The following is a 12935-nucleotide window of genomic DNA, read 5'->3' on the forward strand; positions in this document are numbered from 1 at the left end:
TTTTAAAAGATAATATCTTGCTCTGTTTACACCCAATAGCTATTTTTACATCTGTGAATGTGCACTCATATCATTGTCAGAGAAATGGACAAAGAACGCAACAACTGGGGCATTGGTGGTGGATGCAGATTTGAGGCAGATGTGAAAAAGTGGGAAATCATCTTTAAAGTTGGTCTTTTGTGTGTATTTTTATTTAGATATTTATACCCTGATTTTCTTCCCAGTGCAGACACAAAGTGGCTTCCAGCCCACCTTTCCCTTCTTCTGTTTTATCCTCACAAGAACCCTGTGAAGTGAGTTAGGCTGAGAAAAATGTCTGGCCCAAGGTCACCCAGTAAACATTCATCAGTGAAGGATTCAAACCCAGATCTCCCGGATCCTAATCTGACACTAAACATGCTGGCTTTCAGAAGAGCTAGCCAGTATGGAGGTTAAAAGCAGCACACTGATGCTGTGATAACATCAGCTAGATCACAGATGGCCATGCTAACATCTAAATATGACACAAACTGTACCCTGACCTGGATAGCCCAGGCAAGCTCAATCTTGTCAGATCTCAGAAGCTAAGCAGGGTCAACTCTGGCAAGTACTTGGATGGGAGACCTCCTTGGAATATCAGAAGTTGGGAGGTTGGGGCAGGCTTTATTCAGCCACCTCTCTGAATATCTTGCAGGTGCCCAGTAGGGGTCAGTCACCAGAGGTCGCCATGACTTCCAGGTGCACACACCCGCACTCACATGCATGTGCACACACACATGCACATATAAAAAAATACCAAAATGACACAAACTGCTAATTTCTGAGTCCCTAGTGGAGACTCGCTGTAATTGCTAGCTCAGTGATAGAACACCTGCTTTCCAGGTCCAGTCTTCAGGAACTCTAGCTAAAAGGCTCTCAGGATTGGGAGAGACCTTTGCTTGAAATCCTGGAGAGTCTAAACTGCCAGTCAGAAGAAATAATACTGGGCTAGATGATGAGCCTGTAATTAATTAATTAATTATCAAATGGCATTGTGTGTGGTATAGCTAGGAGATCCTAAGATTATCTGGCAGCCTTTAGCTCTTTTATTGGCAAGCTAGACTTATTTTTGGACTGTAGGGGAATGCAGATTTGAACTCGGTGCTCCAGATTAGAGTCCGTCACTCTTAACCACTATACCACACTGTCTCCCTTAAATGAGGTACATGGCCCTTTCCTGGCCAGGAATTGAATCCAGGCCACAGTGGTGAGAGCACTGAATCCTGACCACTAGATCACTAGCCCGTGGTCTGACATTGTGTGACACCCATTACAGGCAATTGCCACAAATGGCAGAGGCAGGGTAAGGGGCTGGCAACCCCTGAAGGAACAAGCACACATTCAGAACATCACTGCTGCTTGCCTCTCTAGCACTGCTCTGCTGTCTACTCCTTGGCTCTGTGGTCTAGAGGGAAAGACACCAAAGGCAAGGGAGACAGAGTATGTATTTTATGCTTTGGGCCTGACCTGTGGCACAGTTTGGCCACAACTGGGCTAGATTATAAGAATCAGGATTTTGGTTTTCCACTACCTCATAGAAAATGAGCTGACTAAATTTGAGTCAAGAGCAGCTGAAGCAACCCAGAAAGAAATGAAAATAAAATGAGGGGACACAAAGAAGCAGAAGACAGGTGCCAGCTGAATACTGTTGCTGCTGGATTACCCCACAGAGAATCCATGGCCCTCTTAAACAAGCAGAGACAGTGGCAGTGATGAGCCCACCACTCTCCTTTCCAGAATGCTGTAGTAGTTTTTCCCTATAGCAAGCCGGGGAGGGGAAAAGTGAGTGAGCAGACTGGTGAGAATCAGGGCAGGAAGCATTGTGCTGGCAGACACACACACTCTCCTCCCCTAGAACATTTAAAGGCAGAATATTCCTGGTTTCAATCCATAACTGAATTACAGCTCCTCAAATGAAGACCTTGTTGGGGGGGGGGGTTACGGAGTAAGGAATGCTCACTAGTTCTTCGATAAAATAGTGCACCTATATTTTTCAGCTGGGGCCGAGACTATAGCCTTAATTCTGTAAAAGCCTAGCCAATATCAGGAATCTCCATCTTGGCAAGGTGTTGTCCCCTTCTGTTGTAGGAGACTGGAATCTGTCCAAAGCTAATAAAATATATTGTGTGTCTGGGCTGCTGGATTCAGTGTAAAAGTTAGTGTTGGTTTTGTCTGAATGGTTATCACTGTTTCCCTTTAGCAATTAGTTCCAAATCTCTTCATAACAGTGCTCACACTATGTACAGCTTTGAATGCATTTAACCGTGAGTCCTCTGGGGTGAATCAGTATTAGCACTGCTGTTTTATAGAAGGAGGCAGCAGAAGAACAGGAGCTGGAGGAGGTCTCTTAAGACTGTGGTTTTCAAACTGTCTACCTTCAGGGAACTTTTTCCAGATCTACTCCCTGAATGAGGATTTTCTGCGTATGCCACAGAATCCAGGTGCAGCATTTCTTGGGCATGTGTGAGGTCACACACTCAGTTCACAGGGCACATCAGCCAGGCCAGCATTCGGCCTCACGGTCATAGTAAAACCAGCAAGAGCCAGATGCCTCACCATCACCCAAAGTGAACAGAGAATGTGCATAGCTGTGAAACAAACCCAATAATCTTCTACAGCTTCACATTGCAGGGGAAGATCAGTAATGGTGGAAGAGCAGTCTCTCATGGAAGCTTATCTGCCATGATTGATCTTCTTGTTGAGGTATCCCTGATAAGCTTCCAAGGAACTGGAGAGTTCCCTGGAATACACTCTGAGAACCATTCCAATATGAGCAGCATAATTATGTGTTACCTTTGTTTTACCTGACATGTCCTTGACATTGGGTTAGACCCTACATTGCCATTCCATAGGTATAATAGCAATTCTGCATTTCTGTTGGCAGAGGAGGAGAGAGCAAGTTCTTCCAATTCCTCCTCCCATTCTAGATGCCTGCTATGTTCCAGGATGCGGGTGTGTGTCTATGACCTACATGAATACAATGGGGGCACAAAAGGCTACAGTGGGAGGGAGTCAGGGAATTTGCTTTCACCAAGTGTGACTCAGCTGCCACTACTCAGTATTCAAGCCACAGAATCAAAAGCAAGGAAGCTGTTTGGCAACTCCAGTGGGTAGATGGATAATACCTGATACAGTGGCATGTTTAGAAGGTGTTTGCGTGTGTGTGACTTTAAGGCAAAGAAGTACTTCACAATGTGGCGCTGACATACCAGAAGAAGAGGAGGAGGAGGAGATTGGATTTATACCCCACCCTTCACTCAGAGTCTCAGAGCAGCTTACAAACTCCTTTCCCTTCCCCTCCCCACAACAGAGACCCTGTGAGGTAGGTGGGACTGAGAGAGCTCTGACAGAAATTGCTCTTTTTCAAGGACAGCTCTTATCAGAACTATGGCTTGCCCAAGGTCATCCAGCTGCTGCAAGTGGAGGAGTGGGGAATCAAACCCAGTTCTCCCAGGTTAGAGTCTGTGCACTTAACCACTACACCAAACTGAAGGACTGCCTGATATGAACTGATAAGGCAAATAGGTCAGACTAGTATGCTTTTTGCTATAGCAGTTCTATGGTGTTGCAGCTAGGCCCTAGGCTGTTTCACTGACTGAACCCAGCCAGAATAATAATCTTCTGGAGGTGGTTTGAAAGGCACCCTCTGTCACTGTTTTCTCAGGGTGTGCACGACTTTCAGTGATTAGTGGCTGGTCTGGTCTAATTTTTAAAACTGTTTTTGTTGTATATGGTCTTCTTGTTACCCAGGGAACTGGTCTTGGTAATCTTGTATTCCTGAGAAAACTCCAGTCCCCACTTGGAGGCTGGCTGCTGATTTTTATATATAATTAATTGTAAACTTCTCTGAATAGAAGAGAGGACAGAACACTCATTTAAAAATAAATAAATAAAAATTTTCAGGCAGGAAATGGGAAGAAAGAAGCTGTTCTAAACTGGGCTGGCTGGCTGCCATTTTGTTCTCTAAAGCTATGTTAATGTTTGAATTAACTAAAAGTATTTGATTCACAAGCAACAATGTAAATACTGCAAACATGAATGTGTGATGCTATGGAGATAAGCAACAGGTTGTGGGATTTAGATTTCATATAAAAATGTGTCCTTTGGCTGGCTTCAGAGCCACTCATATAACTATGGTTCTGGCACCAAAATCAGGTGTTTTAGCATGGTGTTTTAGTTTTAGCATGGCATTTTAGCATGGTGGTGGCTAATGGCTGTTCACATCTTAAGTTGGAGACAGGTAACAGTTTTTTATAAGACTGAAAGTAATTTGAGAGGGTCCTGTCCCCATGGTGTATGTACACATTTATTCAGGCCTACAATCACTTTTGCTCAAAAAGGTTTTGGAAATTTTTGAAGTAATACAAAAAAGGAGTAATTGGGTTGACCACAAGTAGGCCCATCCCTCATTCAAACTGCTTGTACCTCTCTGGCGGTCTTATTGTCTATCCCTCCCCCAAGCCTAGTGTTCTTTTTCCTCTCCTACCTTCCCTGATGTGAATCCTCTTCTGCTTATACCTTGTCAGGTGTGGTTTCAGAACCGACGGGCAAAATGGAGGAAACGAGAACGGTTTGGTCAAATGCAGCAGGTTCGCACTCACTTTTCCACAGCCTATGAACTGCCATTGCTAACTCGAGCAGAGAACTATGCCCAGGTGAGTTTCTGTCATTATCACGCCAAGAGTTTCTGTCAAACTCCTTTACAGATGCGGATGGGTGCAAATGTTCCGCAAATCCATTTGATGTCTTTACATTTTGCCATAGTGATAGTTATGATATTGAGCCCTGAACATCAAAAATAAAGAGAAGATTGCCTTTACTGACTCTTTAGCCACAAAGATTTATGGAAGTTAAAGAGATTGGGAGAATCCACTACCCAAGTCTCATCACTTTGTTAAGAGTACAAACTTATGTACATTTGGGAATAAGCTTCACTGAACTCTGCTATTTTAGAGCAAGCACACATATAGATGAGCTTCATGAATTCACCTCTGTTGCCAAAAGCACCCTTAGCTCAGATTACTAAACAACTGAAAGGTAACGAATCCTTGCTAAGCAACTGAAAGGTAAAAAGAATGGCCCATAAAAACCTGGTGTCAGGTCTTGCTGCTTTAGACTCTGTCCTCCTCTATATTCTTTGCCTGCTGCATTATAGATTAAAGATTTCCCTGGAAACCTTGGACAGCCTTTGAAGCTTATTATACTTGCCTGGTTCCTGTATGATAAGCTTCTTAATAGGGGGAAGATTCCCTGAAAGACAGATGATTCACCCCATCCAGTCCATGAAAAGTGCCACCACAGGAAAATGTTGAGGGGGAACTGTCACTTTGTACAAGACGACAATTGGTCTAATGTGCTTGGCGGCATAGCAGACAATATTGGCGGAATGGACCAATAGATTGACTTGGTATAAGGCAGTTTTACAGATATTATTTTAAAATAGCCTGTCATTTGCCTCCAGTAATCAACAGAACAGTGCCTCTAACAATGGAGGTTCCTTTTGGCTTGTTACCGATATAGCAATGGACATTAACTATGTTCTATGAATTTGTCTAATTTGCTTTTAAAATGGTCTAAGCTGGTGGTCATCACCACATGCACTGATTAATTCAATATGTTATTGATGCAGTGTGTGAAGTACTCGTTTCTCTATCCTGAGTCTACCCCCCCCCCCGTCAGTTTAATTGGATGATCCTGATTTCAGTTACTGTGTGAGAGAGTAGGGAAAATGAGTTCACACGTTCGTAATCTTGTTACCCCCATCATCTCCCTGACCCATTCATTCATCTTCCTTCTCCCCCCTCCACTTTTGGGGGTGGGGCTGTAGCCCTCATGATCGTTTAGTTTTCCCTTTCTGCACTTTTCCCGGCTATACAATATCCTTTTTAAGACAGAGGCAATCAGAAGGGCACACAATGTTCTAAATGTGTCAGGATCATAAATTTGTAGAATGACATTATGATGCCTGCCGTTTTAGGGCCCGTCTGCCCATACTTTCATCACCTCTGAATGTTGCTATCTAGCCTCCCCCCACTACCTGCCAGAAATGCATAGCTTGCCAGAGGTAAAAGGTCAGAAGTGGAGCCAGAGCAAATGGTGCTGGAAGGCTGTGGAATGCAAGCTGTTCAGAGACCTGCATTTTCCTTTTTTCCATCTGGATCCTCTCTTGTTGCATTCTTTCATCTCGCACTCTCCCCTCTCAACATACCTCCCCTACCTCCAAAGGGCCTCCTGCTGGCAAAGACCATTCCTCACTCTCCTCTGCTGCACTATCATTTTGCCTGCAGCATCCCTCGACAATGTTCTTGTTGAGTGGAACTTGCTGAGCCCTTTCTTTTGTTGTGAGGGCTTTATGCCCTTCTCTCTTTTGTTCAGCAAAATGGGAAGAGGTGGTGGTCACAGTCTGAGATTCATCTCATGTTTATATGCTTTAATAACTCTAAGTCAGTCCCTTCCATCTCCGGGTAAAAGATCCCAAGTAGCAGAGCTAGGAATACTTCTGGATGAGACCTTGCGAAGCTGTTCCTGTTAGGCTAAAGAGATGACTGGCCTGAAGTTAACTTTTGGGGGGCTGCATCCACATATTGTGCTATGGTTGTGCTGTAGCAGTCATTTGCAACTGGACAGTCTTGTCCACAAAGGATAAGCCAGCTGCGAATGCTTGCTGTAGCACAGTGCTAGAGCAATATCCAGTAACTAGGAAAAAGTCCCATTGTGGAAATAAATACAACGGCCTCTAGAAAGAGGCTCTGGGCGGGTGCCCCGGCCTTGGACACTCAGTGTCAATTTGCTGTGGCGACCTCAGTAGGGTATAATGACACTGAGTCCACCATTTTCTCCAGAGGAACTGATCTCTGCTACCTAAAGAACAGTTGTAATTTTGAGTGATCTCCAGCCCTCACCTGGAGATTGGCAATGATGGTTCCCCAGAAGGGAATGGTTGGTTTGGAGGGTGTATGGCTTTGTACCTGTCCGAGGTCCCACGCCTCCTGAAACCTCACCCTCTCCAGGCTCCATCCCTCACATCTCCAGGAATTTCCCACCTGGAGTTGGTAACCCTATCTCCTTCCCAGCCAATCATCAACCTACCTTTATTTCCCCCTCACTCCTCACCTTTCCACCCCCCACACACCTGCAGCCTCTCCTGTGCTCTGAAGCCCTGACTGCTACGTCACATTGACTGTCATAGGGGGGCCACCTCAGCAGCATAGAAACAGAGCCCACCATTTTCTCCAGGGGAACTGATCTCTGCCATCTGGAAAGCAGTTGTAATTCTGAGTGATCTCCAGCCCTCACCTGGAGATTGGACACATTTTACCTCAGAACAGCAAACTGTTTAGAATGTTAGAGGCAAAAGCCAATCAAGTCGCATATGCAAACGACCTCTGTGTTCTGACTGGCTATGGGGGGGAGAGGAACAGCAAACTGTTTAGAATGTTGGAGGCGAGACTCAAGCAAGGCAGCCAGTGGATAGGGACAGATTCTGAGTGACACACCAGGGCATCAACCAATTCCTGAGCGTGTGGAATGTTCTAGAGAAGTGCCACCACCATTCGGCTTTTATATATAAGGGAAATGTGCAAATACAGCTTGGGCGGGGATCACCTTTTCTTTCCCAGCATTGACTACATGGCAGACAATTCAAGAGGTTCAGCCTTCTGTACTACCACCACGTTGGGTTCATTACAGGAGAAAGACAAATTGTAAATATTGTACATTAATCAAGACTCCATTTTGTTCCTGTAGAGAGCTGAAGCATTTGAACTGCTGCTTCCTATGCCTGTGTTAAAGATAGACTGCCAGGAGGGGGGAAATGGGGCCATCATTCTCCTCATAAACCTAAAGCACTGATCAGAATGGATGAATTAATAGGCAGCTCTAAATAGTAAGGCTCAGTTCAGACGGCTTTAAAAAAAAAAAGTCAGCTTTAATCTGATTAACTGTTGGTCTTATGTGCCCCCTGACTCCTCTGTTTGCACAGCACACCATCGTGGAAACAAATAGTAACAGTCAAAGAATTCTGCCATTCGTCCTGGCATGACATATGGGAGAATGAATGAGGGGGGTACACAAGACTGGCAATTAACCAGGTTCATGCTCATCACAAACTCCGGTTTGTTCATGAGTTCTCAACTGGAGATTGGCTTTGGACTAAGAACAGAACCAATCCAGTGAGTGAACCTGAACCTGGAGATTAGAAAGTTGATTTAAGGTTTGAAATTAAAAAATGGGCTTCTCAAATTATTCTCTTTTTTGTCCCAAATGGCTACTGGTTACAAATAGATAGGCTGTCAACCAGCTTGATGTCCAATGGCTCATTCATAACCTGTAGAGTAACCAACAGACATTTGTTGGTTCAAATGAAAATCCATCATTTATTTTATTTACTTTGTTTATAGTCTGCCTTTTTCACTAGAACTCAAGACAGATCACACTGAATAAATCAATACAATAGGATACCCAATAGACCATGCAATAGGATTTGACTTGTGGTAATCTGGAACCAACCAGAAATCTGAAACACAGCATGTCTTTTTATTTCTGAAATTTTAATGTGGTGGCCCTTAGTGATAACAGTTCTTTCCTCCCCTAGCCTTGTATATTTGCACTATGATAATTCTCACAGATTTACATTTAAGATGCTGACCAGGTTTTCATACATTTTCATTGGGCACATTTGTGAAAATTATCAATGCAAGATCTAGAATTAATCTTAAATCAAATGTACATTTTAGCCAATGTAGATTTTGCATTCACATTGCAGATGGAAGAAATACAAAAACCAACTTCAGCCTATCATGTGAAAATGCTTCACGGCATAGTACACACAGGAGATGGGTTAGATTAGGAAAGAGACAAATTGGAGCATGTGGAATGTTTTATGATTTCCATGGAAATGACCTCAAGGAAGCAAAAAGCTTGTAAAAAAATTAGAACACCAATGGCCATCAATGTAATGGACAGCACATACCCTGCACAGATGCCCACATTGCAATGGGAATGGGTTGGCTTGACTCAATAAAGAATACTGTCTGAGAGGAGTATCAGGCAAGCTCATGCTTCCTGTGCTGGCTCATCTTTAGTGAAAAGCCAATGTGAGATAACCAATTTTCTCCCACCTACCTCCACTCTTAGATCCAGAACCCATCCTGGATTGGCAACAATGGTGCTGCCTCACCTGTGCCTGCCTGCGTTGTGCCATGTGACTCGGTGCCTTCTTGCATGTCCCCCCATGCTCATCCCCACACAACAGGAGGAGTCTCCGAATTCCTGAGCGTCTCTGGTCCCAGCAGCCACGTGGGGCAGACTCACATGGGCAGCCTCTTTGGCAGCACTGGCATCAGCCCAGGCATCAATGGCTATGAGCTGAACGGTGAGCCTGACCGGAAGTCCTCCAGCATTGCAGCCCTGCGGATGAAAGCAAAGGAGCACAGTGCGGCCATATCGTGGGCAACATGACAGGGCTACGGCCATTGTCCTCGAGACACTGACAAAGGAAACAGAACAGATGAACCAATCCATCCACTCTTGGACTCTGGACAGCCAGTTCCCTCCTCAGACATTGGAATGCAGCACTTTTAGCTACCCTAGGCATCACAGCATTACATATATTACCATACATGGAGTGTTTTAAGCATTTGAGGGTTTGTGGGTTCCTGAGACCAGGCATGTGTAAAGAGATATTGGGAGTTTCAAATGCAGCAGACAAACTTGATTTTACTGTTCATGTGGTGTGTTTCCCTTATGCTGTCATTCTTCTGCTTGCTAAAGACAAAGACTATGTTGTGTCCCTTGTCTTTTATAACATCCAACTTTTATGTCTAAAAAAAAAGGCAGTTCAAACCAGAGGTTTCAGCTGGTTGCTCCACACATGACCCATCTCCATAATATTTATGCTGATATTTCAGACAAGAGTTCTGATGCCGAATACCTGAAAAAGGTGGTTGCCACTGCTGAAAGCCAATTCCAGACTGAAATGTGCATGTGGTGTGTTGTAAGGCATGCTGATCTGGTATATGGGATACCCTTAAGCCATATGGTAGGGCTACCAGGCTTCGACCTAGAGATTGCCTAGCTCCTCAATTCTCCACTAAGCTGAGAGACAAGGACTTTGTGTCTTTGCAGGCTCCTTTAAGCTTTCTCCTTCCCCCTCTAATGAACAGGGCTTCACGTCTGATACACAGCAGGAAAAGGTGGACCAAGGGGAAAGTGGCTGGAAAAAGCCCAAGGCACACTGTCTCTTGATTCAGCACAGACTGACAGGTGCAGGTGGAATCATCAACTTGGCAGCTGTACCACACAAGGATCCTGTGCTGATCCTAACTAGGTCTAGAAGAATGGTGCAATCCAAAGCATTGGTAGGACAAGCCCCTGCATGAACTGGTATTTCTTCCTTGCAGTATTTTCTCGCACATGCATAGTTTTGTTTAAGGCTATTGGCACTAAATCAGCTGTGGGAAAAGTTGCCACCGGTTGAATGTGGCTTAATAGGTTCGGCTGTTGGCTTGAGTGAAAAGCCAACTGGGAGAAGGCCATGGACTATGGCAGAGGAGGAACTATTTCCCATCTCTTCCTGCCCAGATCCCCTTTGGTGTTACACCTAACTGGAAAGAAGGTCAAGATATGTGTTTTTTCTCTTCCTAGATAGCTATTTTATGCACAAACCTCTGGCCAATAAGGGAAAGTCTCCATGATTATCAGCATAAAGGCTTTCTTCAATTAAAGTACTATATCCCCACAGCTGTTGCTAATAGGGGGAGGCTTGGGACACTGTCTTCCTGGAGTATTTATTAAACTGTTTCTCCCTGAAACACTAGCTCTTCCTTCCCAAGGTCTACAGTGGGTGCCAGAGAGATTTTTGGGGAAATAAAGCTTAAGGTGATTTCCTTCATTGGAAATGTTTTCAGCTGAAAGCCTTTTGCAGATACAGACTCATCTCTTGTCACTCCTGTTCATCTGAGAGATGGCAGCATCCTGTATCCCCTGTGCCTGTCTGCCTTATAGTTGGATCAAAGAGGATTTTTTTCGAGTCAGATGAGCAGACATTTAACAGTGTTTGGGTTTTGCGGTTTCTTAAGCACAGAGCTACATCCACAGAGGAGAGAAAGAATGAGGCTCTAACTATCCATCTTGTTTTAAAGAGGTGTTTATTGAAGTGGAAGCTACTGGTCTCCCTTCCTTAAATAAGCAGCTGCCATGAAGGCTCTGAAATTCACCCAGATCCATCAGTTGGACTTCAGCACCAAAGTAAGCCTAATCTGAGTTGTGCCTTGGGTACAAACCCCCCCCCCCACCTTCTGGCTTGCATGCGGCCCTGGAACTATTACCATTTATATACACCCCCACCTGGAATGGGAAGGATACTTACGGGAATTCCTACAAAAGGATGAGTTCACAAACAACGGGGGCAGTCTAGCCTCCTGTACACACAATTTCTGAAAAGGAGAACAGTGGAGGAACTGAATGGAATAAAATGTGGAAGCACCCTATATCTAAGGGAGAAGTGAGAGAAGAAAGGATACCATTTAGGAATGTTAGGTACATGCCCACCTTCCTGCACATGTGATTATTCCACAGGTGTACCTGTACTGATGGCCAACCTCCAAGTTGCTAATATTGAAACATCATTGTGAAAAAGTGTGCCTTTGCTAATGAAGAGGCCCTAGAGCATTTCTTCTGTTATGATGTGATTTTTCTCAGAGTGACAGTGTCACATGCACCACCAAAGAAATGTCTGTGACACTGGCACAACCCCATTTCACAGTACTCATAATCAATGTGATAGTTTTGGATCAACTAGTCCACACAGTATAATGGTCTGGCCTCCCTCCAACTACAGTCCCAAATACCTCCAGAAATACTGCTTCTGGGAGATGGGGAAGGGGAATAGCATGGGGGAATTAGCATAAAGTGCCCCCCTTCTGTCCACAATCCCCCATTGGGTCATATATTTTAAACGTTAAGAAACCAAAGTTCCATCCTTACATAGTGGATGGTATTGGTAAAATCTCTGAATGGAGGTAGTCTTGCTTTAGTGTCAAAATGAAAGGGTAGCCTGGTAAGTTATAGCTAGATGAGAATTTTCAGGCAAGAACATAATGTGTGTGCACAAGTAATATTATCCATGCCTACTCATTTTGTGTGTGCGTTCCTAAGTGTGCTTACCTAGGAAAATACATTTTGTATGCATGCCAACCATGCTAGCTGTTGATTACAGCTAAGAATGACATCTCTTGGGGTGGGGATTGCTCATGTCAGCCAGATATCAGTGAGCAACAGCAACATACTCTAGCCAATGTGCTTCCAGATTACAAAGGGTTACTGGTAGCAACACAAGAAAGAGTATATGTTTTTCATGTTGTTGCTGCCGTAGCATTCCAAAGCTTAATCAGTAGTCTACCAAATTGCCATGTGGTTTCAACCAGGTTAAGTAGTACATAATTATTTGATTACAACAAACCCAGTCATGCTGGCTACATAACACATACACAAGTATGCATTAGTGTACACTTAGTACTGCATATGAAGAATGGTTGCAAAAGCAATGTACAGAAACAGTATTTGAACTGTACTTTGTGTAAGAACAGGTTCTCTTGATTACTTTATCACCTGCTGAAGTTTACTTGATAACAGACTTGCATGTGAATGATTCAGTACATATATTTTTAGTACATAACGCAACAAAGCCTACTTCAAATGGTGTTTCAAGGTGCTTGGAGTAGTGTTCTGACCCATGCGTCAAACCATTCACAGACTCGGCACAAAGTCTTTTCACATTCAGGCAGAGCTAAACACAGATCAGCAGCTAAATAAGACTAGTGTGTGAAGTTGTGACCCTCACCTCATCCCATGTTATGCCTCTCACCATCATTGTACAGCCTCATGGTTGCTACTGAAGTGGGTCAGAAGATAACATA

The 12935-nt window shown here is 44.1% G+C and overlaps 1 protein-coding gene across 1 annotated transcript in view; it reads left to right on the forward strand.

Annotated features, from left to right (window-relative positions):
- Positions 1–9610, forward strand: part of ALX4 (ALX homeobox 4) — a 91783-nt gene extending 82173 nt beyond the window's left edge. The window contains exons 5-6 of the mRNA XM_015425725.1: positions 4545–4673; positions 9154–9610. Of these exons, the coding sequence (XP_015281211.1) occupies positions 4545–4673; positions 9154–9477 (453 nt within the window). The 3' untranslated portion in view covers positions 9478–9610. The remainder of the gene's footprint in view (positions 1–4544; positions 4674–9153) is intronic.
- Positions 9611–12935: the final 3325 nt, after the last annotated feature.

Source organism: Gekko japonicus, unplaced genomic scaffold (assembly GCF_001447785.1).
Source record: "Gekko japonicus isolate JY-2015 unplaced genomic scaffold, Gekko_japonicus_V1.1 scaffold1611, whole genome shotgun sequence".
Classification (NCBI taxonomy): domain Eukaryota; kingdom Metazoa; phylum Chordata; class Lepidosauria; order Squamata; family Gekkonidae; genus Gekko; species Gekko japonicus.